At 43.5% G+C, this 25,768-nt stretch overlaps 1 protein-coding gene across 5 annotated transcripts in view; it reads left to right on the forward strand.

Annotated features, from left to right (window-relative positions):
* Window positions 1-25,768, forward strand: part of znf521 (zinc finger protein 521) — a 108,621-nt gene that overhangs the window by 37,931 nt on the left and 44,922 nt on the right. For 4 of the 5 annotated variants that reach the window (XM_080034844.1, XM_080034845.1, XM_080034841.1 and 1 more), the window contains exons 4-5: window positions 18,872-22,389; window positions 22,548-22,632. In XM_080034844.1, coding sequence (XP_079890970.1) covers window positions 19,228-22,389; window positions 22,548-22,632 — 3,247 coding nt within the window. In that variant the 5' untranslated portion in view covers window positions 18,872-19,227. The remainder of the gene's footprint in view (window positions 1-18,871; window positions 22,390-22,547; window positions 22,633-25,768) is intronic. The other variant, XM_080034843.1, reaches the window with a different exon arrangement.

Raw genomic sequence — 25,768 nt, forward strand, 5'->3', positions numbered from 1 at the left:
AAGCCAGGTCAGACCAGGGACAGGCAGTGCTATTTTCAACCAACTAAAATTAAACTTTTTTGTCTCATTGTTTGCCTACTGTATTTTATTAATAGACACTACATTTTTCTATAATCAAAATTTTTTTTTAAATAAATTAAAATATACATACATACATACATCTTCAACCGCTTATCCGAAATCGGGTCGCGGGGGCAGCAGCTTGAGCAGGGAACCCCAAACTTCTCTTTCCCGGGCCACATCAACCAGCTCTGACTGGGGGATCCCGAGGCGTTCCCAGGCCAGTGTGGAGATATAATCTCTCCACCTAGTCCTGGGTCTTCCCCGAGGCCTCCTTCCAGCTGGACGCTCCTGGAACACCTCCCTAGGGAGGCGCCCTGGGGGCATCCTTACCAGATGCCCGAACCACCTCAACTGGCTCCTTTCAACGCAAAGGAGTAGCGGCTCTGCCCCGAGTTCCTCACGAATGACTGAGCTTCTCACCCTATCTCTAAGGGAGACGCCAGCCACTCTCCTGAGAAAACCCATTTCGGCCGCTTGTACCCGCGATCTCGTTCTTTCGGTCATTACCCAGCCTTCATGACCATAGGTGAGGGTAGGAACAAAGATCGACCGGTAGATCGAAAGCTTTGCCTTACGACTCAGCTCTCTTTTCGTCACAACAGTGTAAATTAAAATAGCCTACATTTTACATTCTGAACTCACATATATTTGTGTTGCCAAAGCATGCAACAAATGAAGATTTCCATTGGATTTTAACTTTTTATTATTGTGCCACTGCTAAACTTAACAGCCATTAATATACTGAATGTGAAGAATTAACTATCCCAAAAAACGCATGTTGTGTACGTCGTCTGATTATTCACTCACACTGACATTGAGTGTAATCTGTCCAGTATTCTCTAAATAGTTGTTTTATAGTTGTGCTTCTCATTTACCATTTAAAATGTAGCAAAAAAGACATGCTGCTACCATATGTTTAATGTATTGTGGTCCAAAGGGAAAGCATATAGTATTCAGAAAAATGAATGCTCTCTTTGAAAATATTTATACAACTTGATTATTCTCAAATACATTATATCCAGAAATCCAAAAATGCTTGGGGTTTTTTAAAAGCTATGCTGCTGTGTACAGAAGCCGCACACTTACCTGTTCCCAGCATTAACAATTTTATTTGAACAGTAGTATTTACTCTGGGAAAGGATGCTATAAATGAGCACAGAGGAAGTGGTGCACAAAGAGTAGTTCAGACTTGCTTAGAGGAAACTGAGACCTGCGTGTGACGGAGGAATTTTTAGTAGCCACTCACTTTTGCAGTATAATAATTCAATTCAATGTTATAGAGCTGTTTGAAATGTGTTCATTAACTTTAAATATATGAAATCCTTTAACTTGACAGGCTAGGCTTTTTTTATTCTTAATAACACTTTCATGTACTGTAACTTTAAGCTAAATTCATATCTCACTTGTAAATATGGCTGTTATATGACATGCCATTCCCTATAGAAGCATTCCAAAAGAGTTTTTTTTGGTCCATATAGGAGACATTTAAAAGAGAAAGAGGGAGGGGGTAGGGACCCAACTCCCAGAGAGGGACAGGCCTTAAGATGGAGGTCTTCCTCCCAGGACGTGACAGGCTGTTGGCTGGAGGATGCTCAGGAAGGCCTTGGCAGACCAACAAAGACAGCCCTTCAGCTGCAGGGTGTAGTTTTTCAGGCCCCAGCATCCCCTTTGGCAGCAGCACAGAGAGTGCTGGCGTGCACAGGCCCCCGGCCCGAGAGACAGGGAAGTGAGGCCCGTTCTTTTATTTACTCAGGCTGCTGCTGAGGCCTGGGCATTTCTTGTCTGGGTGAAAAAGGAAAAAAACAAGTCTCTCTCTCTATCTCCCTTCTCTCTCTCTCTCTCTCTCTCTCTCTCTCTCTCTCTCTCTCTTTCCTCTTGAGGTCTCCTGAGGGAGATTGCTCTTTCATCTACAGTTGTTCACACACTTGTTTCGGCCATTGCGCTTGTAGCTGTGTACTATATGTGTATGATTGTATGTCCGCACATGTCCATGTTTGTCTGTGACATGGAGTGTGCACATTCACGCTCTCTTGTGTGTATATTACTTAGTGTGTGAGTATGACAGAGAGAGACAGTACAACTTTTGTGAGTCGTGTTATGTGGGACAATTGCACCAAAATATACAGTTCCAACTCTGAATGCACTAAAACGTATAGGGGAAGGTGGGGTGATTTGTGCAACTTTTTACTCAAAGTGATTTTAAAGTGAGGCCTTGACAGTTATGTCTCCAACTCAAATATGAACATATATTTCAGGATGTTGTGCATCCCTGGCAATAAAAACTTTGGATCTGGAATAAACTGTTTAAGAAATATAGCTTTCGGAAAAAAAGTTGTCTTATCATCATCTTTCTGGCCATCTGAACTCTCATCAGTGGTGTCGTTAAGTGGAATTGAGATGTCACTCTCTTCTGAGCTACTGTAGACAATCACTTTCTTTTGGTGACCAGCGTATACAGCCATGCCACTGGCACAACTCTCAGAAATGTACTTTGCACTAGTTGCTCCGTGCTTGTGGAACCAACTGCCACCTGACAAATGTGATTCCCCCTACATTTCTGCCTTTAAATCAAGGCTCAAAACCCATATGTACACCCTGGTGTTTCCTCCCCATTAACTATCTTACCTCTGCACTACTATCTGTGTTTATGTGGATGTATGGGCTTTACGTCTTTTATTTTGGTTATTAGGGGGCCAAGCCCGAGCAGGAGCTGGGACCGCGTTTTGCACAGCAACGCGGTTCCCAAGCCCTGCGGGGCAGGGAACCCTATTGTTTTTGTGGCGATTATTATTAGGGGGCCAAGCCCGAGCAGGAGCTGGGACCGCGTTTTGCACAGCAACGCGGTTCCCAAGCCCTGCGGGGCAGGGAACCCTATTGTTTTTGTAAGGATTATTATTAGGGGGCCAAGCCCGAGCAGGAGCTGGGACCGCGTTTTGCACAGCAACGCGGTTCCCAAGCCCTGCGGGGCAGGGAACCCTATTGTTTTAGTGGCGATTATTATTATTATTCTTATTTGTCGCCGCTAGAACTGTGTCCACACCCCAAACCGTAAAGGGTGCAGACATGCCAATAGCATGACTAGATCCAGGTCCGTGAAATCTCAGCATACAAAAAAATTCAGACATGCCGGCCACTAGGTGGCGCTACAACGAAGGAAAACGCGTTTGGGGTCATAACTCCCACACCGAACGTCCCACAGTCAAAAACTTTATATCCACAGATGCACTGGAGTCAGCTGCATCATTTGGCATAGGCCACGCCCATTTGCGATATTATAGATTTTTCGCAAAATCGCGAAAACTGCAAAACATATTTTTCGCTACTCCTCCCACAATTTTTGGACAATTGACACCAGACTTTGCACAGAACATCTACCGACCCACACGGAAAGAAATCATTCAAAAGAATTGTGATCCGACCATGGATAACGAAACGGTAGCGTTTTAAATATTTGTTGATTAGCTACGTTTTACGAAAAAATTAATAAATCCAAAATCATAAGTCGGATCAAGTCCAAATTTTAGACATATGTTGGGGCTACCCTTAATTGCGTTCAATAAAAAATTCGGAGAATTTTGCCATAAGGGGGCGCCATAAATTAGGAAATTTTATATCTCCTAATTGGCCAGACGAATTTTCTTAAAACTCACGGTAAACCATCAAGGGGCAAACACGAGTCTATAGAAAAAATATGGCCAAGAAATAGTAATGTTTAAGGGACTTTTTAATAAAATTAGATTTTTTTTTTTCCGTCAAAGAAAAAAGGCGGGAATGTTAGCATGTCCATTGACATTACATTGTGCAATTAGCTCCGGCGGCCATTTTGTCAAGGCTGACAATCTGCTTTTGCTCATAACTCGCCAACCACACATCGCACATTAAAAAACTTGACATCCACTTGTTCTGTGAATTGAGCTGCATCGTTCCACCGTGGCAGTTTCGCGAAATTCATCCATAAACAGCGATACCTATTGACGACGAGTTGCGTCGGAGGCTTGGCCCCCGGTAAAAACTGCTTGCAGTTCTAGTTATTAGGGGGCCAAGCCCGAGCAGGAGCTGGGACCGCGTTTTGCACAGCAACGCGGTTCCCAAGCCCTGCGGGGCAGGGAACCCTATTGTTTTAGTGGCGATTATTATTATTAGGGGGCCAAGCCCGAGCAGGAGCTGGGACCGCGTTTTGCACAGCAACGCGGTTCCCAAGCCCTGCGGGGCAGGGAACCCTATTGTTTTTGTAAGGATTTTTTTTATTATTATTATTATACTTCGTCCCCTAAAACTGCGTGCACAGCCCAAACCGTAAAGGGTGCAGACATGCCAATTGCATGACTAGATCCAGATCCGTGAATTCTCAGCATACAAAAAAATTCAGACATGCCGGCCACTAGGTGGCGCTACAACGAAGGAAAACGCGTTTGGGGTCATAACTCCCACACCGAACGTCCCACAGTCAAAAACTTTATATCCACAGATGCACTGGAGTCAGCTGCATCATTTGGCATAGGCCACGCCCATTTGCGATATTATAGATTTTTCGCAAAATCGCGAAAACTGCAAAACTGACTTTTCGTTACTCCTCCCACAATTTTTGGACAATTGACACCAGACTTTGCACAGAACATCTACCGACCCACACGGAAAGAAATCATTCGAAAGAATTGTGATCCGACCATGGATAACGAAACGGTAGCGTTTTAAATATTTGTTGATTAGCTACGTTTTACGAAAAAATTTATAAATCCAAAATCATAAGTCGGATCAAGTCCAAATTTTAGACATATGTCGGGGCTACCCTTAATTGCGTTCAATAAAAAAATTGGACATTTTCGCCATAAGGGGGCGCCATAAATTAGGAAATTTCATATCTCCTAATTGGCCAGAGGAAATTTCTTAAAACTCACGGGAAACCATCAAGGGGCATACACGAGTCTATATAAAAAATATGGCCAACAAATATTAATGTGTAAGGGACTTTTTAATAAAATTAGATATTTTTTTTTTCCATCAAGGAAAAAAGGCGGGAATGTTAGCATGTCCATTGACATTACATTGTGCAATTAGCTCCGGCGGCCATTTTGTCAAGGCTGACAATCTGCTTTTGCTCATAACTCGCCAACCAAACATCGCACATTAAAAAACTTGACATCCACTTGTTCTGTGAATTGAGCTGCATCGTTCCACCGTGGCACTTTCGCGAAATTCATCCGTAAACAGCGATACCTATACAACTCCCGCACCGAACATCCCACGGTCAAAAACTTTACATCCGCAGATTCTGCGGAGTGAGCGGCCGGCGCGGCGGTTGACGACGAGTCGCGTCGGAGGCTTGGCCCCCGGTAAAAACTGCTTGCAGTTCTAGTTATTATTAGGGGGCCAAGCCCGAGCAGGAGCTGGGACCGCGTTTTGCACAGCAACGCGGTTCCCAAGCCCTGCGGGGCAGGGAACCCTATTGTTTTTGTGGCGATTATTATTATTATTATTATTTTAATTTTTCTCCGAGTAAAAGTGGTGCTGCAGCCCAAACCGTAAAGGGTTGGGACATGCAACTTGCGTGACTAGTTCAGACCCCCGGCCTCCCGGCCTACAAAAAAATTCAGACATGCCGGCCACTAGGTGGCGCTACAACGAAGGAAAACGCGTTTGGGGTCATAACTCCCACACCGAACGTCCCACAGTCAAAAACTTTATATCCACAGATGCACTGGAGTCAGCTGCATCATTTGGCATAGGCCACGCCCATTTGCGATATTATAGATTTTTCGCAGAATCGCAAAAACTGAAAAACTTATTTTTCGCTACACCTCCCACAATTTTTGGACAATTGACACCAGACTTTGCACAGAACATCTACCGACCCACACGGAAAGAAATCATTCGAAAGAATTGTGATCCGACCATGGATAACGAAACGGTAGCGTTTTAAATATTTGTTGATTAGCTACGTTTTACGAAAAAATTAATAAATCCAAAATCATAAGTCGGATCAAGTCCAAATTTTAGACATATGTTGGGGCTACCCTTAATTGCGTTCAATAAAAAATTCGGAAATTTTCGCCATAAGGGGGCGCCATAAATTAGGAAATTTTATATCTCCTAATTGGCCAGAGGAATTTTCTTAAAACTCACGGGAAACCATCAAGGGGCATACACGAGTCTATATAAAAAATATGGCCAAGAAATATTAATGTGTAAGGGACTTTTTAATAAAATTAGATATTTTTTTTTTCCATCAAAGAAAAAAGGCGGGAATGTTAGCATGTCCATTGACATTACATTGTGCAATTAGCTCCGGCGGCCATTTTGTCAAGGCTGACAATCTGCTTTTGCTCATAACTCGCCAACCACACATCGCACATTAAAAAACTTGACATGCACTTGTTCTGTGAATTGAGCTGCATCGTTCCACCGTGGCAGTTTTGCCAAATTCATCCGTAAACAGCGATACCTATACAACTCCCGCACCGAACATCCCACGGTCAAAAACTTTACATCCACGGATTCCGCGAAGTGAGCGGCCGGCGCGGCGCTTGACGACGAGTCGCGTCGGAGGCTTGGCCCCCGGTAAAAACTGCTTGCAGTTCTAGTTAGGGGGCCAAGCCCGAGCAGGAGCTGGGACCGCGTTTTGCACAGCAACGCGGTTCCCAAGCCCTGCGGGGCAGGGAACCCTATTGTTTTTGTGGCGATTATTATTATTATTATACTTACCTCCCTAAAACTGTGTCCACAGCCCAAACCGTAAAGGGTGCAGACATGCCAATTGCATGACTAGATCCAGGTCCGTCCGGACTACGCATACAAAAAAATTCAGACATGCCGGCCACTAGGTGGCGCTACACCAAAGAAAACGCGTTTGGGGTCATAACTCCCACACCGAACGTCCCACAGTCAAAAACTTTATATCCACAGATGCACTGGAGTCAGCTGCATCATTTGGCATAGGCCACGCCCATTTGCGATATTATAGATTTTTCGCGAAATCGCGAAAACTTCAAAACATATTTTTCGCTACTCCTCCCACAATTTTTGGACAATTGACACCAAAGTTTGCACAGAACATCTACCGACCCACACGGAAAGAAATCATACGAAAGAATTTTGATCCGACCATGGATAACGAAACGGTAGCGTTTTAAATATTTGTTGATTAGCTACGTTTTACGTAGAAATTCATAAATCCAAAATCATAAGTCGGATCAAGTCCAAATTTTAGACATATGTTGGGGCTACCCTTAATTGCGTTCAATAAAAAAATTGGAAAATTTCGCCATAAGGGGGCGCCATAAATTAGGAAATTTTATATCTCCTAATTGGCCAGAGGAAATTTCTTAAAACTCACGGGAAAGCATCAAGGGGCATACACGAGTCTATATAAAAAATATGGCCAAGAAATAGTAATGTTTAAGGGACTTTTTAATAAAATGAGATTTTTTTTTTTCCGTCAAAGAAAAAAGGCGGGAATGTTAGCATGTCCATTGACATAACATTGTGCAATTAGCTCCGGCGGCCATTTTGTCAAGGCTGACAATCTGCTTTTGCTCATAACTCGCCAACCACACATCGCACATTAAAAAACTTGACATCCACTTGTTCTGTGAATTGAGCTGCATCGTTCCACCGTGGCACTTTCGCGAAATTCATCCGTAAACAGCGATACCTATACAACTCCCGCACCGAACATCCCACGGTCAAAAACTTTACATCCGCAGATTCTGCGGAGTGAGCGGCCGGCGCGGCGGTTGACGACGAGTTGCGTCGGAGGCTTGGCCCCCGGTAAAAACTGCTTGCAGTTCTAGTTATTATTATTATTTTAATTTTTCTCCGAGTAAAAGTGGTGCTGCAGCCCAAACCGTAAAGGGTTGGGACATGCCACTTGCGTGACTAGTTCAGACCCCCGGCCTCCCGGCCTACAAAAAAATTCAGACATGCCGGCCACTAGGTGGCGCTACAACGAAGGCAAACGCGTTTGGGGTCATAACTCCCACACCGAACGTCCCACAGTCAAAAACTTTATATCCACAGATGCACTGGAGTCAGCTGCATCATTTGGCATAGGCCACGCCCATTTGCGATATTATAGATTTTTCGCAAAATCGCGAAAACTGAAAAACTTATTTTTCGCTACACCTCCCACAATTTTTGGACAATTGACACCAGACTTTGCACAGAACATCTACCGACCCACACGGAAAGAAATCATTCGAAAGAATTGTGATCCGACCATGGATAACGAAACGGTAGCGTTTTAAATATTTCTTGATTAGCTACGTTTTACGAAAAAATTCATAAATCCAAAATCATAAGTCGGATCAAGTCCAAATTTTAGACATATGTTGGGACTACCCTTAATTGCGTTCAATAAAAAATTTGGAAATTTTCGCCATAAGGGGGCGCCATAAATTAGGAAATTTCATATCTCCTAATTGGCCAGAGGAAATTTCTTAAAACTCACGGGAAACCATCAAGGGGCATACACGAGTCTATATAAAAAATATGGCCAAGAAATATTAATGTGTAAGGGACTTTTTAATAAAATTAGATATTTTTTTTTTCCATCAAAGAAAAAAGGCGGGAATGTTAGCATGTCCATTGACATTACATTGTGCAATTAGCTCCGGCGGCCATTTTGTCAAGGCTGACAATCTGCTTTTGCTCATAACTCGCCAACCACACATCGCACATTAAAAAACTTGACATCCACTTGTTCTGTGAATTGAGCTGCATCGTTCCACCGTGGCACTTTCGCGAAATTCATCCGTAAACAGCGATACCTATACAACTCCCGCACCGAACATCCCACGGTCAAAAACTTTACATCCGCAGATTCCGCGGAGTGAGCGGCCGGCGCGGCGGTTGACGACGAGTTGCGTCGGAGGCTTGGCCCCCGGTAAAAACTGCTTGCAGTTCTAGTTAGGGGGCCAAGCCCGAGCAGGAGCTGGGACCGCGTTTTGCACAGCAACGCGGTTCCCAAGCCCTGCGGGGCAGGGAACCCTATTGTTTTTGTGGCGATTATTATTATTATTATTCTTTTTATTTTTCTCGGAAAAACGGTGTAAAAATGGTGCTGCAGCCCAAACCGTAACGGGTTGGGACATGCCACTAGCATCATTAGTTCAGACCCCCGGCCTCTCAGCTGACCAAAAAAATCAGACACGCCGACCACTAGTTGGCGCTACAACGAAGGAAAACGCGTTTGGGGTCATAACTCCCACACCGAATGTCCCACAGTCAAAAACTTTATATCCACATATTCACTGGAGTCAGCTGCATCATTTGGCATAGGCCACGCCCATTTGCGATATTATACATTTTTCGCAAAATCGCGAAAACTGCAAAACTGACTTTTCGCTACTCCTCCCACAATTTTTGGACAATTGACACCAAAGTTTGCACAGAACATCTACCGACCCACACGGAAAAGATTTTCTTGAAATAGTTTTGATCCGACCATCGATAACGAAACGGTAGCGCTTTGAATATTTGTTGATTAGCTACGTTTTACGTAGAAATTCATAAATCCAAAATCATAAGTCGGATCAAGTCCAAATTTTAGACATATGTTGGGGCTACCCTTAATTGCGTTCAATAAAAAAATTGGAGAATTTCGCCATAAGGGGGCGCCATAAATTAGGAAATTTTATATCTCCTAATTGGCCAGAGGAATTTTCTTAAAACTCACGGGAAACCATCAAGGGGCATACACGAGTCTATATATAAAATATGGCCAAGAAATATTAATGTGTAAGGGACTTTTTAATAAAATTAGATTTTTTTTTTTCCGTCAAAGAAAAAAGGCGGGAATGTTAGCATGTCCATTGACATTACATTGTGCAATTAGCTCCGGCGGCCATTTTGTCAAGGCTGACAATCTACTTTTGCTCATAACTCGCCAACCACACATCGCACATTAAAAAACTTGACATGCACTTGTTCTGTGAATTGAGCTGCATCGTTCCACCGTGGCAGTTTCGCCAAATTCATCCGTAAACAGCGATACCTATACAACTCCCGCACCGAACATCCCACGGTCAAAAACTTTACATCCACGGATTCCGCGAAGTGAGCGGCAGGCGCGGCGCTTGACGACGAGTTGCGTCGGAGGCTTGGCCCCCGGTAAAAACTGCTTGCAGTTCTAGTTAGGGGGCCAAGCCCGAGCAGGAGCTGGGACCGCGTTTTGCAGAGCAACGCGGTTCCCAAGCCCTGCGGGGCAGGGAACCCTATTGTTTTTGTGGCGATTATTATTATTATTATTATTATTATTATTATTTGTCGCCGCTAGAACTGCGTCCACAGCCCAAACCGTAAAGGGTGCAGACATGCCAATTGCATGACTAGATCCAGGTCCGTGAAATCTCAGCATACAAAGAAATTCAGACATGCCGGCCACTAGGTGGCGCTACAACGAAGGAAAACGCGTTTGGGGTCATAACTCCCACACCGAACGTCCCACAGTCAAAAACTTTATATCCACAGATTCACTGGAGTCAGCTGCATCATTTGGCATAGGCCACGCCCATTTGCGATATTACAGATTTTTCGCAAAATGGCGAAAACTGCAAAACTGACTTTTCGCTACTCCTCCCACAATTTTTGGACAATTGACACCAGACTTTGCACAGAACATCTACCGACCCACACGGAAAAGATTTTTTTGAAAGAATTTTGATCCGACTATTGATAACGAAACGGTAGCGTTTTAAATATTTGTTGATTAGCTACGTTTTACGTAGAAATTCATAAATCCGAAATCATAAGTCGGATCAAGTCCAAATTTTAGACATATGTTGGGGCTACCCTTAATTGCGTTCAATAAAAAAATTGGACATTTTCGCCATAAGGGGGCGCCATAAATTAGGAAATTTTATATCTCCTAATTGGCCAGAGGAATTTTCTTAAAACTCACGGGAAATCATCATGGGGCATACACGAGTCTATATAAAAAATATGGCCAAGAAATATTAATGTGTAAGGGACTTTTTAATAAAATGTTTAAAAAAAAATTCCGTCAAAGAAAAAAGGCGGGAATGTTAGCATGTCCATTGACATTACATTGTGCAATTAGCTCCGGCAGCCATTTTAATCTGCTTTTGCTCATAACTCGCCAACCAAACATCGCACATTAAAAAACTTGACATCCACTTGTTCTGTGAATTGAGCTGCATCGTTCCACCGTGGCAGTTTCGCCAAATTCATCCGTAAACAGCGATACCTATACAACTCCCGCACCGAACATCCCACGGTCAAAAACTTTACATCCGCAGATTCTGCGGAGTGAGCGGCCGGCGCGGCGGTTGACGACGAGTCGCGTCGGAGGCTTGGCCCCCGGTAAAAACTGCTTGCAGTTCTAGTTAGGGGGCCAAGCCCGAGCAGGAGCTGGGACCGCGTTTTGCACAGCAACGCGGTTCCCAAGCCCTGCGGGGCAGGGAACCCTATTGTTTTTGTGGCGATTATTATTATTATTATTATTATTATTATTTGTAGTCATCTAAAACTGCGTGCACAGCCCAAACCGTAAAGGGCGCAGACATGCCAATTGCATGACTAGATCCAGGTCCGGGCCGTGTACGCATACAAAAAAATCCAGACATGCCGGCCACTAGGTGGCGCTACAACGAAGGAAAACGCGTTTGGGGTCATAACTCCCACACCGAGCGTCCCACAGTCAAAAACTTTATATCCACAGATGCACTGGAGTCAGCTGCATCATTTGGCATAGGCCACGCCCATTTGCGATATTAAAGATTTTTCGCAAAATCGCGAAAACTGCAAAACATATTTTTCGCTACTCCTCCCATAATTTTTGGACAATTGACACCAAAGTTTGCACAGAACATCTACCGACCCACACGGAAAAAAAAATTGCTAAAGCATTTTGATCCGACCATGGATAACGAAACAATAGCGTTTTAAATATTTCTTGATTAGCTACGTTTTACGAAAAAATTCATAAATCCAAAATCATAAGTCGGATCAAGTCCAAATTTTAGACATATGTTGGGACTACCCTTAATTGCGTTCAATAAAAAATTTGGAAATTTTCGCCATAAGGGGGCGCCATAAATTATGAAATTTCATATCTCCTAATTGGCCAGAGGAAATTTCTTAAAACTCACGGGAAACCATCAAGGGGCATACACGAGTCTATATAAAAAATATGGCCAAGAAATATTAATGCGTAAGGGACTTTTTAATAAAATTAGATATTTTTTTTTTCCATCAAAGAAAAAAGGCGGGAATGTTAGCATGTCCATTGACATTACATTGTGCAATTAGCTCCGGCAGCCATTTTAATCTGCTTTTGCTCATAACTCGCCAACCAAACATCGCACATTAAAAAACTTGACATCCACTTGTTCTGTGAATTGAGCTGCATCGTTCCACCGTGGCAGTTTCGCCAAATTCATCCGTAAACAGCGATACCTATACAACTCCCACACCGAACATCCCACGGTCAAAAACTTTACATCCGCAGATTCTGCGGAGTGAGCGGCCGGCGGGGCGGTTGACGACGAGTTGCGTCGGAGGCTTGGCCCCCGGTAAAAACTGCTTGCAGTTCTAGTTAGGGGGCCAAGCCCGAGCAGGAGCTGGGACCGCGTTTTGCACAGCAACGCGGTTCCCAAGCCCTGCGGGGCAGGGAACCCTATTGTTTTTGTAAGGATTATTATTATTATTATTATTTTTATTTTTCTCCGAGTAAAAGTGGTGCTGCAGCCCAAACCGTAAAGGGTTGGGACATGCCACTTGCATGACTAGTTCAGACCCCCGGCCTCCCGGCCTACAACAAAATTCAGACATGCCGGCCACTAGGTGGCGCTACAACGAAGGAAAACGCGTTTGGGGTCATAACTCCCACACCGAACGTCCCACAGTCAAAAACTTTATATCCACAGATGCACTGGAGTCAGCTGCATCATTTGGCATAGGCCACGCCCATTTGCGATATTATACATTTTTCGCAAAATCGCGAAAACTGCAAAACATATTTTTCGCTACTCCTCCCATATTTCTTGGACAATTGACACCAAACTTTGCACAGAACATCTACCGACCCACACGGAAAAGATTTTTTTGAAAGAATTTTGATCCGACCATGGATAGAGAAACGGTAGCGTTTTAAATATTTGTTGATTAGCTACGTTTTACAAAAAAATTAATAAATCCAAAATCATAAGTCGGATCAAGTCCAAATTTTAGACATATGTTGGGGCTACCCTTAATTGCGTTCAATAAAAAATTTGGAGAATTTCGCCATAAGGGGGCGCCATAAATTAGGAAATTTTATATCTCCTAATTGGCCAAAGGAATTTTCTTAAAACTCACGGGAAACCATCAAGGGGCATACCCGAGTCTATATAAAAAATATGGCCAAGAAATAGTAATGTTTAAGGGACTTTTTAATAAAATTTAAAAAAAAAAATTCCGTCAAAGAAAAAAGGCGGGAATGTTAGCATGTCCATTGACATTACATTGTGCAATTAGCTCCGGCAGCCATTTTAATCTGCTTTTGCTCATAACTCTCCAACCAAACATCGCACATTAAAAAACTTGACATCCACTTGTTCTGTGAATTGAGCTGCATCGTTCCACCGTGGCACTTTCGCGAAATTCATCCGTAAACAGCGATACCTATACAACTCCCGCACCGAACATCCCACGGTCAAAAACTTTACATCCACAGGTTCTGTGGAGTGAGCGGCAGGCACGGCGCTTGACGACGAGTTGCGTCGGAGGCTTGGCCCCCGGTAAAAACTGCTTGCAGTTCTAGTTATTATTATTATTTGTAGTCATCTAAAACTGCGTGCACAGCCCAAACCGTAAAGGGTGCAGACATGCCAATTGCATGACTAGATCCAGGTCCGTCCGGACTACGCATACGACAAAAATTCAGACATGCCGGCCACTAGGTGGCGCTACAACAAAGGAAAACGCGTTTGGGGTCATAACTCCCACACCGAACGTCCCACAGTCAAAAACTTTATATCCACAGATGCACTGGAGTCAGCTGCATCATTTGGCATAGGCCACGCCCATTTGCGATATTATAGATTTTTCGCAAAATCGCGAAAACTGCAAAACATATTTTTCGCTACTCCTCCCACAATTTTTGGACAATTGACACCAACGTTTGCACAGAACATCTACCGACCCACACGGAAAAGATTTTTTCAAAAGCATTTTGATCCGACCATCGATAACGAAACGGTAGCGTTTTAAATATTTGTTGATTAGCTACGTTTTACGAAAAAATTCATAAATCCAAAATCATAAGTCGGATCAAGTCCAAATTTTAGACATATGTTGGGGCTACCCTTAATTGCGTTCAATAAAAAATTTGGAGAATTTTGCCATAAGGGGGCGCCATAAATTAGGAAATTTTATATCTCCTAATTGGCCAGAGGAATTTTCTTAAAACTCACGGGAAACCATCAAGGGGCATACCCAAGTCTATATGAAAAATGTGGCCAAGAAATAGTAATGTTTAAGGGACTTTTTAATAAAATTAGATTTTTTTTTTTCCGTCAAAGAAAAAAGGCGGGAATGTTAGCATGTCCATTGACATTACATTGTGCAATTAGCTCCGGCGGCCATTTTGTCAAGGCTGACAATCTGCTTTTGCTCATAACTCGCCAACCACACATCGCACATTAAAAAACTTGACATCCACTTGTTCTGTGAATTGAGCTGCATCGTTCCACCGTGGCACTTTCGCGAAATTCATCCGTAAACAGCGATACCTATACAACTCCCACACCGAACATCCCACGGTCAAAAACTTTACATCCGCAGATTCTGCGGAGTGAGCGGCCGGCGGGGCGGTTGACGACGAGTTGCGTCGGAGGCTTGGCCCCCGGTAAAAACTGCTTGCAGTTCTAGTTATTATTATTATTTGTAGTCATCTAAAACTGCGTGCACAGCCCAAACCGTAAAGGGCGCAGACATGCCAATTGCATGACTAGATCCAGATCCGGGCCGTGTACGCATACAAAAAAATTCAGACATGCCGGCCACTAGGTGGCGCTACAACGAAGGAAAACGCGTTTGGGGTCATAACTCCCACACCGAGCGTCCCACAGTCAAAAACTTTATATCCACAGATGCACTGGAGTCAGCTGCATCATTTGGCATAGGCCACGCCCATTTGCGATATTATAGATTTTTCGCAAATTCGCGAAAACTGCAAAACATATTTTTCGCTACTCCTCCCACAATTTTTGGACAATTGACACCAAACTTTGCACAGAACATCTACCGACCCACACGGAAAAAAATCACTTAAAATAATTTTGATCCGACCATCGATAACGAAACGGTAGCATTTTAAATATTTGTTGATTAGCTACGTTTTACAAAAAAATTCATAAATCCAAAATCATAAGTCGGATCAAGTCCAAATTTTAGACATATGTTGGGGCTACCCTTAATTGGGTTCAATAAAAAAATTGGAGAATTTTGCCATAAGGGGGCGCCATAAATTATGAAATTTCATATCTCCTAATTGGCCAGAGGAAATTTCTTAAAACTCACGGGAAACCATCAAGGGGCATACACGAGTCTATATAAAAAATATGGCCAAGAAATATTAATGTGTAAGGGACTTTTTAATAAAATTAGATTTTTTTTTTTCCGTCAAAGAAAAAAGGCGGGAATGTTAGCATGTCCATTGACATTACATTGTGCAATTAGCTCCGGCGGCCATTTTGTCAAGGCTGACAATCTGCTTTTGCTCATAACTCGCCAACCACACATCGCACATTAAAAAACTTGACATCCACTTGTTCTGTGAATTGAGCTGCATCGTTCCACCGTGGCACTTTCGCGAAATTCATCCGTAAACAGCGATACCTATACAACTCCCGCACCGAACATCCCACGGTCAAAAACTTTACATCCGCAGATTCTGCGGAGTGAGCGGCAGGCACGGCGGTTGACGACGAGTCGCGTCGGAGGCTTGGCCCCCGGTCAAAACTGCTTGCAGTTCTAGTTGTTATTGTACCTTCATTGTTTACCTACTGAATGCACTATGTACAGCACTTTGGACAGTGCAAACTGTCATAAATGTGCTTTTATAAATACATTTTACTTACTTACTTACTTATAACTCACCCAGGCCCTTGCGCACAAATCACCCCATCCCCAGAATTTTGGATAATAGGCATGATGCAGCAATTTAGGGTTGACATTGTGCTAACTATATAGACTCAAAGTGTAGCATACCAAAGCACTAAAACATGTGTCAAATGTTTTCAAACGTGTCTATAATTGTTCAGACACAATAATCAAAAAACCTTGATCATGGAAATTTTACTTTGAAAGGCAAAACACAGTTTTTTGAGCTTAAATGTGCTTATATCTTATTCCTTGTGTCTCCCTTCTTTACAGGATGAGTCAAATGGATGGCTCTTCTTAAATATGTGGTCACATTTCCAATTTCTTCCACGGTTTTCTAGAAACAAGGGGTTTTGCAACTTCCAAAACGCACAAATCACCCCACCTTCCCCTATAATAATTTTTTACTTTAGTTCAGTTTTTGTGTTTTTTTTTGTTTTTGTGTTTTTGACACCCATCACGTTTGTGCAAATTCATTTGCAACATTGTGTTTAACAGAAGAAGGAACTATGTTTTTGGTCCGACAAACCTACAAGATGTTCAGATCAGACTGGTATGATGATATCTTTTCATACAGCAGCTTCTGAAATATTTCACAAACCCATATTAACATAGTTTTCCCATCTAAGCATATTACTCTGCTAGTTCAACTCAACCAACGTTTGCAACTCTCGCTTGTCCCCCACAGACATGACTTGATGTACAACGTTTGTGTGTTATTGGAATAAACGCACCAGATAAATAATATACATCAAGTAAACAAAAGAAAATGGAATGAAGGTGTCCTTGCAGTAATGTAATGTCTCAAGGCAAAGACATCCTCATTTAAGCTGAATTTAATTCATCCTTGTATACAGTATAGACCCATTTATTTGTTTGTTTTATACTATTGTCTTGAAGCCAATATGTTTGACTGTAAGGCATCCACTGGGGTCATTCTTCTTGCACTGTCTTCTTCTCCTATACCCTTGGAGGCACTATGAGAGAGGGCGGATCTTCCCCCTCTGTGGAGGAGGGCATAGCACTGAGTCACCCATCCTCCCTCAAACCAGGGAGAGAGAGAGAGAGAGAGACAGAGAGAGAGAGAGAGAGAGAGAGAGAGAATACTGACACATATATGAGGGATGCAGCAAGTAAATCAAGCAAGGTTTGCTCCTTGAGTGAGATGTGTGTGCAGAGTGGGCGCCTTGCCAGGGGTGGGAGGTTTCCGGGAGGGCCACGGTGTGGAGGTGGGCTCTCAATGTGCCGCTTTCAGCAGTTTGGAGGGGCAAGGGAATGGCCTTCGACCCCATCTGTTTCCTGAAGATAGGCCTGATGGGGGTAAGTGCTCAGAGAGGGCATGATATCCTGACAAAGGGCAGATCTCCCAGCAAAAACAACAGAAAGAGAGACTTGGATTTGTCAGCTGAAGGAGAGCAAAGAGGTTGGATCCTGGAAAGAGCACATGCTTTTCCTTTGTCCCTCTCATTAATCTTTGCAGTTTCCTCTTGTTTTTCCCATTCCAAGTTTTGGCCTTTTGACACAGTTTTTTTTTTCTGAAGGGGTTGGGATAACGTTGTTTTATTTAGGTAAGGAAGTTCACAGCACTTAGAATTCGGCAGAGGGAAGAAGTGGTCGGTAACCTTTTGAACTTGTGGAAAGTGGTGTTCTGTGTTTTCCATTCAAATCAGTGTACAGTGAACCAGCAGAATGGAATGTCGGCGAAGAAGAGTTTTGAAAAGGGACATATTAAAGTTATTGTAAAGCGAGTGGGACCTGCATTGTCAGTCAACTGGCGTTCCTGTTCATTTTCTGCACCTGCTTGTCCTTGAGTGAGATTGTTAGCCACTCAGTTGTCTTCACCTATCCGTTTCCCTGTTCCCTGCATTAGCACATGACATATTCATCAATCAAGTATCATTTGCGTCGTGGCATAGTTCAAACCAAAAAGGCAAATATGATAATAATGTGTATTGTATAATATGATATTTATTGATTGATCTTCTAAAAGCCCCTTGTTTCATGAGAATCATCTATTTTTCGGTGGAGTCTTCCTAAAGGCTATGCATGGCTGTGGTCTAAATTGAATATTTAATCTTGGCTTTCACTCCTGAGAAGTGCTTTTCCGTTTTTCTCTCTCTCTCTCTCTCTCTCTCTCTCTCTCTCTCTCTCTCTCTCTCTCTCTCTCTCTCTCTCTCTTTGTCTTAAGGTCATTTCAAGGGCTCATGTTTTTTTAAATATTCCTGTAATTGTTCAGAAATAATAGAACTAGTCTAATTTACCTCATGCCGGGCTTACATCCTAAAGTACACAAATTGTCTTGTGTTAGCTTTAAATGTCAGAGAGATTGTGTTTTGAGTCACAGTGGGCTAACCCATTACATGGCCACATACAAGGTTAATTGTAGTAAAAGTATTTCCACTTATTCTCTTCCCTAATTATACTTTAAATTGCATATTTAAATGTAACTTTTTTTAAGATAACACCTAAGGAGCGGTATTGCTCCTGCAACAAACAAAAAAAAGTTTTAAAGAATTATACATTTGTACACTTCAGCCTCATAATTATAATGACAAATAACACTACGGTGACAGACCTTTCCTGTTCAAAAGAGTGAGACAAATGAGTTGCTCAAACAGTTTTACGAAACACCTCCCCCATTTCGCTCCATATTTTCCCCTCTGACTTCTCTTCTCTATCTAATCCCTTCTTCTCTCTTCTTCTCCAGACGGTGCTGATCTTGAGGATGACCCATCATGTTCTTGGCCAGCATCATCTCCCTCAAGTAAGGACCAGACTTCTCCAGGACACTGCGAGGACTATGATTTCGGCGAGGATGAAGGGGGCCCTGGCCTTCCGTACCCATGCCAGTTCTGTGACAAGTCCTTTAGCCGCTTGAGCTTCCTGAAGCGTCACGAACAGAGCCACGGCGACAAACTCCCTTTCAGCTGTACCTTTTGCAGCCGCCTGTTTAAGCATAAGCGCAGCCGAGATCGTCACGTGAAGCTACACACCGGTGATAAGAAGTACCATTGTGGCGAGTGTGACTCTGCCTTCTCCCGCAGTGATCACCTCAAAATCCACATGAAAACTCACGCCTCTAACAAACCTCACAAGTGCCCAGTGTGCCGCAGAGGCTTCCTGTCCTCCAGCTCTCTCCACGGCCACATGCAAGTACACGAAAGGGGCAAAGATGGCAGCAGCTCAAGCCTTTCTAGAGCTGATGAATGGAAACTAAAAGATACCCGTAAATGCAGCCGCTGTGAGGAGGGCTTTGACGTCCCAGAGGACCTCCAGAGGCACATTGCGGAGTGCCACCCTGAGTGCTCTCCATCAGAGGACGGAGGCTTGGGTGCCACCCTACAGTGCATATACTGCCATGAGCCCTTCAGTGACGAGGGCACCCTGCTGACCCACATTGACCAGGCCCACAGCCGTGACAGAAAGGGCCACACCTGTACTATCTGCTCTGAGCATTTTCTGTCTGTTGAGGATCTCTATGCTCACATGGACATCCACCAACTCCCTGAATCTAGTAACCATAGCAACAGCCCGTCCTTGCTCACTGTGGGCTACACATCTGTTTCTAGCACCACCCCTGACTCCAACCTCTCTGTCGACAGCTCTACAATGGTAGAGACAGCGCCGCCTGTGCCCAAGACAAGGGGGAGGAGAAAGAGAGCTGCTCAGAACACATCAGATATTGGAGGACGTTCCTCCAAACAGCCCAGAGTCTCCTACAGTTGCATGTATTGCAACAAGCAAGTATTCTCCAGTTTAGCTGTGCTTCAAATTCACCTGCGAACGATGCACCTGGACAAGCCAGAGCAGGCTCACACTTGCCAGTTTTGTTTGGAGGTTCTGCCCTCTTTACTAAATCTAAATGAACATCTTAAACAGGTCCATAATGCAGAAGACCATGCTGCCCTATTAGCTAGCTTGCCTGATGCCCTCCTTCAATGTAACTTCTGCCCTGAGGTAATGAGTGATCTTAATGCTCTACAGGAACACATCCGCTGCTCCCATGGTTTTCCCAGTCCTGTAGCCAAGGAGAGTAATGCCTTCTTCTGCCCCCAATGCTTCATGGGGTTCTTGACTGAAGCTACCTTGGAGGAGCATGTTCGTCAGACTCATTGTGATGGGGGAAGTCTGCGCTTTGACTCTCCCTTGGCTGTCACTCCCAAGGAATCTATAGTGGAGGTGTACTCCTGTTCATACTGCACCAATTCCCCCATATTCAACAGTATTCTGAAGCTCAACAAGCACATCAAGGAGAATCACAAGAACATTCCACTGGCACTGAACTACATAAACAATGGGAAAAAATCCCTGCGTACTCTCAGTCCCTCTTCTCCAATATCTGTGGAACAAACTATTATGCTTAAACAAGGCAGCTCAATCTCACGCAATACCAGTGAGTTTATATGTAACCAGTGTGGAGCCAAGTATACCAGCTTAGACCTCTTCCAGACTCACCTGAAAACTCATCTGGATGGCCTGCAACCTCTGCTCACCTGCCCACAGTGCAACAAAGAGTTCCCCAATCAAGAGTCCCTGCTAAAGCATGTGACAATTCACTTCACTATTACCTCCACATATTACATATGTGAGAGCTGTGACAAGCAATTCACTTCAGTGGATGACCTGCAAAAGCACCTTCTAGACATGCATACCTTTGTGTTCTTTCGTTGCACTTTGTGTCAGGAGGTTTTTGACTCAAAGGTGTCTACCCAACTTCATCTGGCTGTCAAGCACAGCAATGAGAAAAAGGTGTATCGCTGCACCTCCTGCAACTGGGACTTCAGGCATGAGACTGAACTACAGCTACATGTCAAACACAGCCATCTTGAAAACCAGGGCCGTGCTCACCGCTGCATTTTTTGTGGGGAGTCCTTTGGCACTGAGGTCGAGTTGCAATGCCACATCACTACCCACAGCAAGAAGTACAACTGTCGCTTCTGCAGTAAGGCCTTCCATGCTATTGTCCTTTTGGAGAAGCATTTGAGAGAGAAACACTGTGTGTTTGATGGAAAGGCACAGAATTGTGGAGCTAATGGGTCTACTGTAAGTGGTGGGGATGGCCATACTAAAGAAGATGTTGAGCTACAAGGTCTCCTAACTAACAGCCATGGTCCAGGGGCAGTAGGGGCTTCTGTGGTGGAGTCCCATAACAGTCATGATGGTAGTGAAGAAGAGGTGGATAACTCAGATACCATGTATAGTTGTGACATCTGTGGGGCATCTTACACCATGGACTCACTACTCACTAACCACCAGTTGAGGGATCACAATATACGCCCTGGTGAGAGTGCCATGATGAAAAGGAAAGCTGATATGATCAAGGGTAACCACAAGTGCAATGTCTGCTCCCGGACCTTCTTCTCTGAGGCAGGGCTGAGGGAACATATGCAAACCCACCTTGGGCCTGTCAAACACTACATGTGTCCCATATGTGGGGAGCGCTTCCCATCCTTGCTCACCCTGACTGAGCACAAGGTCACCCATAGCAAGAGTCTGGACACAGGCAGCTGCCGGATTTGTAAGATGCCACTGCACAGTGAGGAAGACTTCCTGGAACATTGCCAGATGCATCCTGACCTGAGGAACTCCCTGACAGGTTTCCGCTGTGTGGTGTGTATGCAGACAGTCACCTCCACATTGGAGCTTAAGATCCATGGTACCTTCCACATGCAAAAGACCGGCACTATGTCCGGCAACCACGCCATCAGCCGCAACAATATGGTCTCTCAAAACCAGATCCTGCAGCATCACCATAACGCAAAATTGTTCAAGTGTGCCTCTTGCCTGAAAGATTTCCGGTCCAAACTAGACCTTGTGAAGCTGGACATCAACGGACTGCCTTACGGACTCTGTGCATCCTGCGTGACAGCGGCTGGCTCCAAGAGCTCCAGCCCAACAGTGAATGGAGGACGTCACCAGCAGCAGCAGGGCGGAGCCACCACTCCAGCACCAACTACAGCTGCATGGGTACAGGGGGAGAGACTCAGTCCGGGAGACGGGAAAGGCAAAGCCGTCTCTTCATCCTCGTCATCCTCTTCCACATCGTCATCATCCGCGGCCAAGACAAGATGCTCCAGCTGTAATGTGAAGTTTGAGTCTGAAGCAGAGTTGCAAAACCACGTCCTGACGGTGCATCGGGAGCAAGGTGGGGACAGCAACAGTGGGCAGCACAAGACACCCCAGGTGTCCCCCATGCCCAGAGCCAGTCCCTCCCAAACTGAAGAGGTAGGAATTCATTGTATTGTATTGGTTGAGGTTGAATATTATAATAGCCACAATTGTTTTGTATTGCTGTGTCAAACAATAGGAATGTATAGTGTGAATAATTATTTCATATGCAAGGTTGACAATCATGATCCCTTTCCTCTTGGTCTTATTTTCAGAAGAAGACATACCAGTGCATCAAATGTCAGATGGTGTTCTACAGTGAATGGGACATCCAAGTTCATGTGGCCAACCACATGCTGGGTAGGAAATAACTCTTTTTGTTTCATTCATTGTGGTCACAAAAAATTGTGTTTGTGTAATCTATGTAAATATATTTGTCTACATTTCCCAAAAGTATTATCTACAATGTTGCATAGATAAGATTAATGTGGCTTTTAGGTGTGTGCTTTCAATGTTAGAGGGTATTATTTTGTGAGACCATGATCAATACAATATACAAATCATTCACAGAAGTAGTTGATCATTTTAGATACACTTCAGACATTGTCTTACTCTTTTAATACGTTTCAAGGTGAATCACATACTTAGGACTAATGTGATATATGTAATAAAATATTTGACCCTGTCTCATTCAGGCTCACAAGTATCTGGATCACATCACCAAATAGGTGGAATTATTTTAATATTTTGACCATCAACTGCATCCCCAGTGTTGTGCATTTATAAACCCATCATCTTCATTTCCCCATGCATGTGAATGGTATAAAATAGTACGTGTGCATGCTTGTGGAGCAGAAACTCTCCACTTCAAACCACTCTATATGAAGGTAGTTTGAAGTCGTGGAAACATACAGATTATTGAAATATATGAATACCAAAACAGATTTTATTCAAACTATTTAACATTCCAAATATTATTCCAGTTTTTTGAAAAATCTCCACATTGTACATTATTTTGTTTGTTTGTTCCTTGTGCCTATCTACTTCGTCTGTTCAGATGAATAAGATCTGAATACAACATTAGGTAAAATACTTCCACGCTCTCTGCATTTTATGACGTCAAATCAACTGAAAAAATGGATATTTGATTTTATTACATTGTGTATCACAAAATGATTCCAAATCTTCAAATTTTCTATCTCAAGATTTCTCAACAAAGTATGCAGGTGTACGACTAACCCCCACAAATGACTTCTGATTCTCATTTGTATGCCAGCAGTATAATTTGTAGAGAACAGACAATTGGAAAACAGCTTTTCTTGCCTGCAGTAAGTAGGCGTCTGAATTCCGGTCTCACGTTCCTTTATTCATTCATTTATTCAGCTCGTTTGGCGGCTCTTTCATTACACTGCATTATCTGTTGTCTTCCGTGGGAGACAGACTCATTGATCTGGAACCAAACCGCCTCACTGTTTGGGACACGCTTCTAGGCGCAGGTGAATTTAAACACGGTGGGCAATTCTATCAGGACTGGTAGGCAATTCTATCAGGGACCCACTGTTTGTGCATAAACAATCAGAAGCATGTGATTTGTGATTTTGATGCTTCGGTGTATTTGCAAAGGAGAGAGACAAGCTGAGAGTGTGTAGGTGTGTATTTTGTATTCATCTTTGCGATCTGCTCACCCACTATTCTACTGGGGGTGCCTAATACAGTGCCATGCCAGCATTAGTCCTTTCTCTCGCAAAGGCAGGCACGGAGCACACTGGGAGGGTGGAAAACAAACCCCCCTACTGGTTATTTTATGTCTGTCAGCCGCACAAGCACACAGTTCCCCCATAATAGTGGAATTCAGACAGCTTAAGATAACAGGAGGATAGGTGATTGGGTTATTGTCTGATGTCTTACTTCTCTGATATGCCATTGCTTTGTATTCAACATGATCACGGGTTTCATCAGACTCCTCAAAAGGGTGTCTGTTTGATGCATTCGTTTTTTGATCCCTAAAATATGGAGAAAATGAAAGTCATTGTAATGAAAAATTTGGTAGAAAGATGAAGTTGTCTCGAAGTGATAGCATTTTAAATATACAAAAAAGAAAGAAAGAAAAACAACGGAATTATATTTATTTAATGGAAGAGGTATAAAGAAAAATATGCATCAGGATAGTTGTATTACAACACTTATGTTGATCTCACGGATTTCTACAACTTCTTAAGAATTGGTCGATTTTAAGGTAGAATCGAGTTTACTTCAATCCAGCCTGTAATGACTGCAAAGCCAATTTGGGCCAAAACACAGAAAAAAAATACTCATTTGGAAAAGCTCTAAATACATTCTCTACTGAAAAAAGGGACACTTTCTCCTTTTAATGGCCATCTGCACAGGAGAGGGGAAACAGGGGGCTGGGGTCATCTCCGCTCAGCTGTCAGCGTTATTAGCGTAGGTAATGGAGCAGACGCTGGATTCATAGGGGTGTTGTTTTCATCCATGCCCCGCTCCATGGTGTCAGTTCACACTGATAACTCTATATATAGTGATGTGCGTGACATAACCATAGTGCTAAGTGTATGGAACAACAAAACCTGAGCCTGTCTCACCCAGACAAGTCCATATTAGCCACCTTTGTAATACAATAGTCTGCCTAAACCAAGTGCACTCAGCATCCACCCTTACCTCTTCCACCCCACCTCGTGGCTGCCTCTTCTGTATGTCTGCCAGCACATTTTGATGCATAGAAATGACCCTCAGAGGATGACAGTCCTGGTTCAGACATAAAGTGCAGCTCCGGTGCTTAGCTACTCAACATTTACTATGATAATATAGGCAAATGAAAGGGAAGGAGGTGGCCATGGGTGCAGAAGGGTGTGTTACAGACCAGCCCCAGCCAAGCCTGTGAACAGCCCCACGTGTTTTAAGATGGAGGCCGCAGCCTGCTAGGGCCCAGATGGATCAGTACACATTTGCTGTACAGCTGGTCGCTCTGTTTGGGGACCTGGTGTGATACTCCTATGGAGAAAAAAATGATATCGCCACCATCCAAGGAGCAATTTAATAGCAGGCCAGAAGACAGCTGGCCACTCTTTAGTTTAGAGTTTTTTTGGCATGGCTCACTTACAGAATTGAGGGTGTCCGATTTTTCTCCAGAGACAGACATATTTATACAGCTTTCAGCTGCTGCAGTCACTATCAAACCTTTTATTTCTATTTTCTTTGAGATTAGAAAACAAATCTGTCCACTAGTTCAATTTGCAATCTTGATCTGCAGTAATTGCTTTGGAAAAAATATTTGAAACCACAGTGCTTTCATAAAGTTGTCTGTTTTTTAAAGGACCTTTGAAGGTCTTTCATTGACACAAAAGCCTGTTTGGTTTTATCAGCATGCCATCATGCCACCCCATTGCTTCACTTTGACCCCACTGTAAACTATGACATTTGGAGCCCCGTGGGGGGCACGTTTGGCCCATTTATCGCACTGTTTCAAATGTCCCTGTGT

The sequence above is a fragment of the Ammodytes marinus genome, assembly GCF_949987685.1.
Source record: "Ammodytes marinus genome assembly, chromosome: 9".
Taxonomy (NCBI): Eukaryota; Metazoa; Chordata; class Actinopteri; order Uranoscopiformes; family Ammodytidae; genus Ammodytes; species Ammodytes marinus.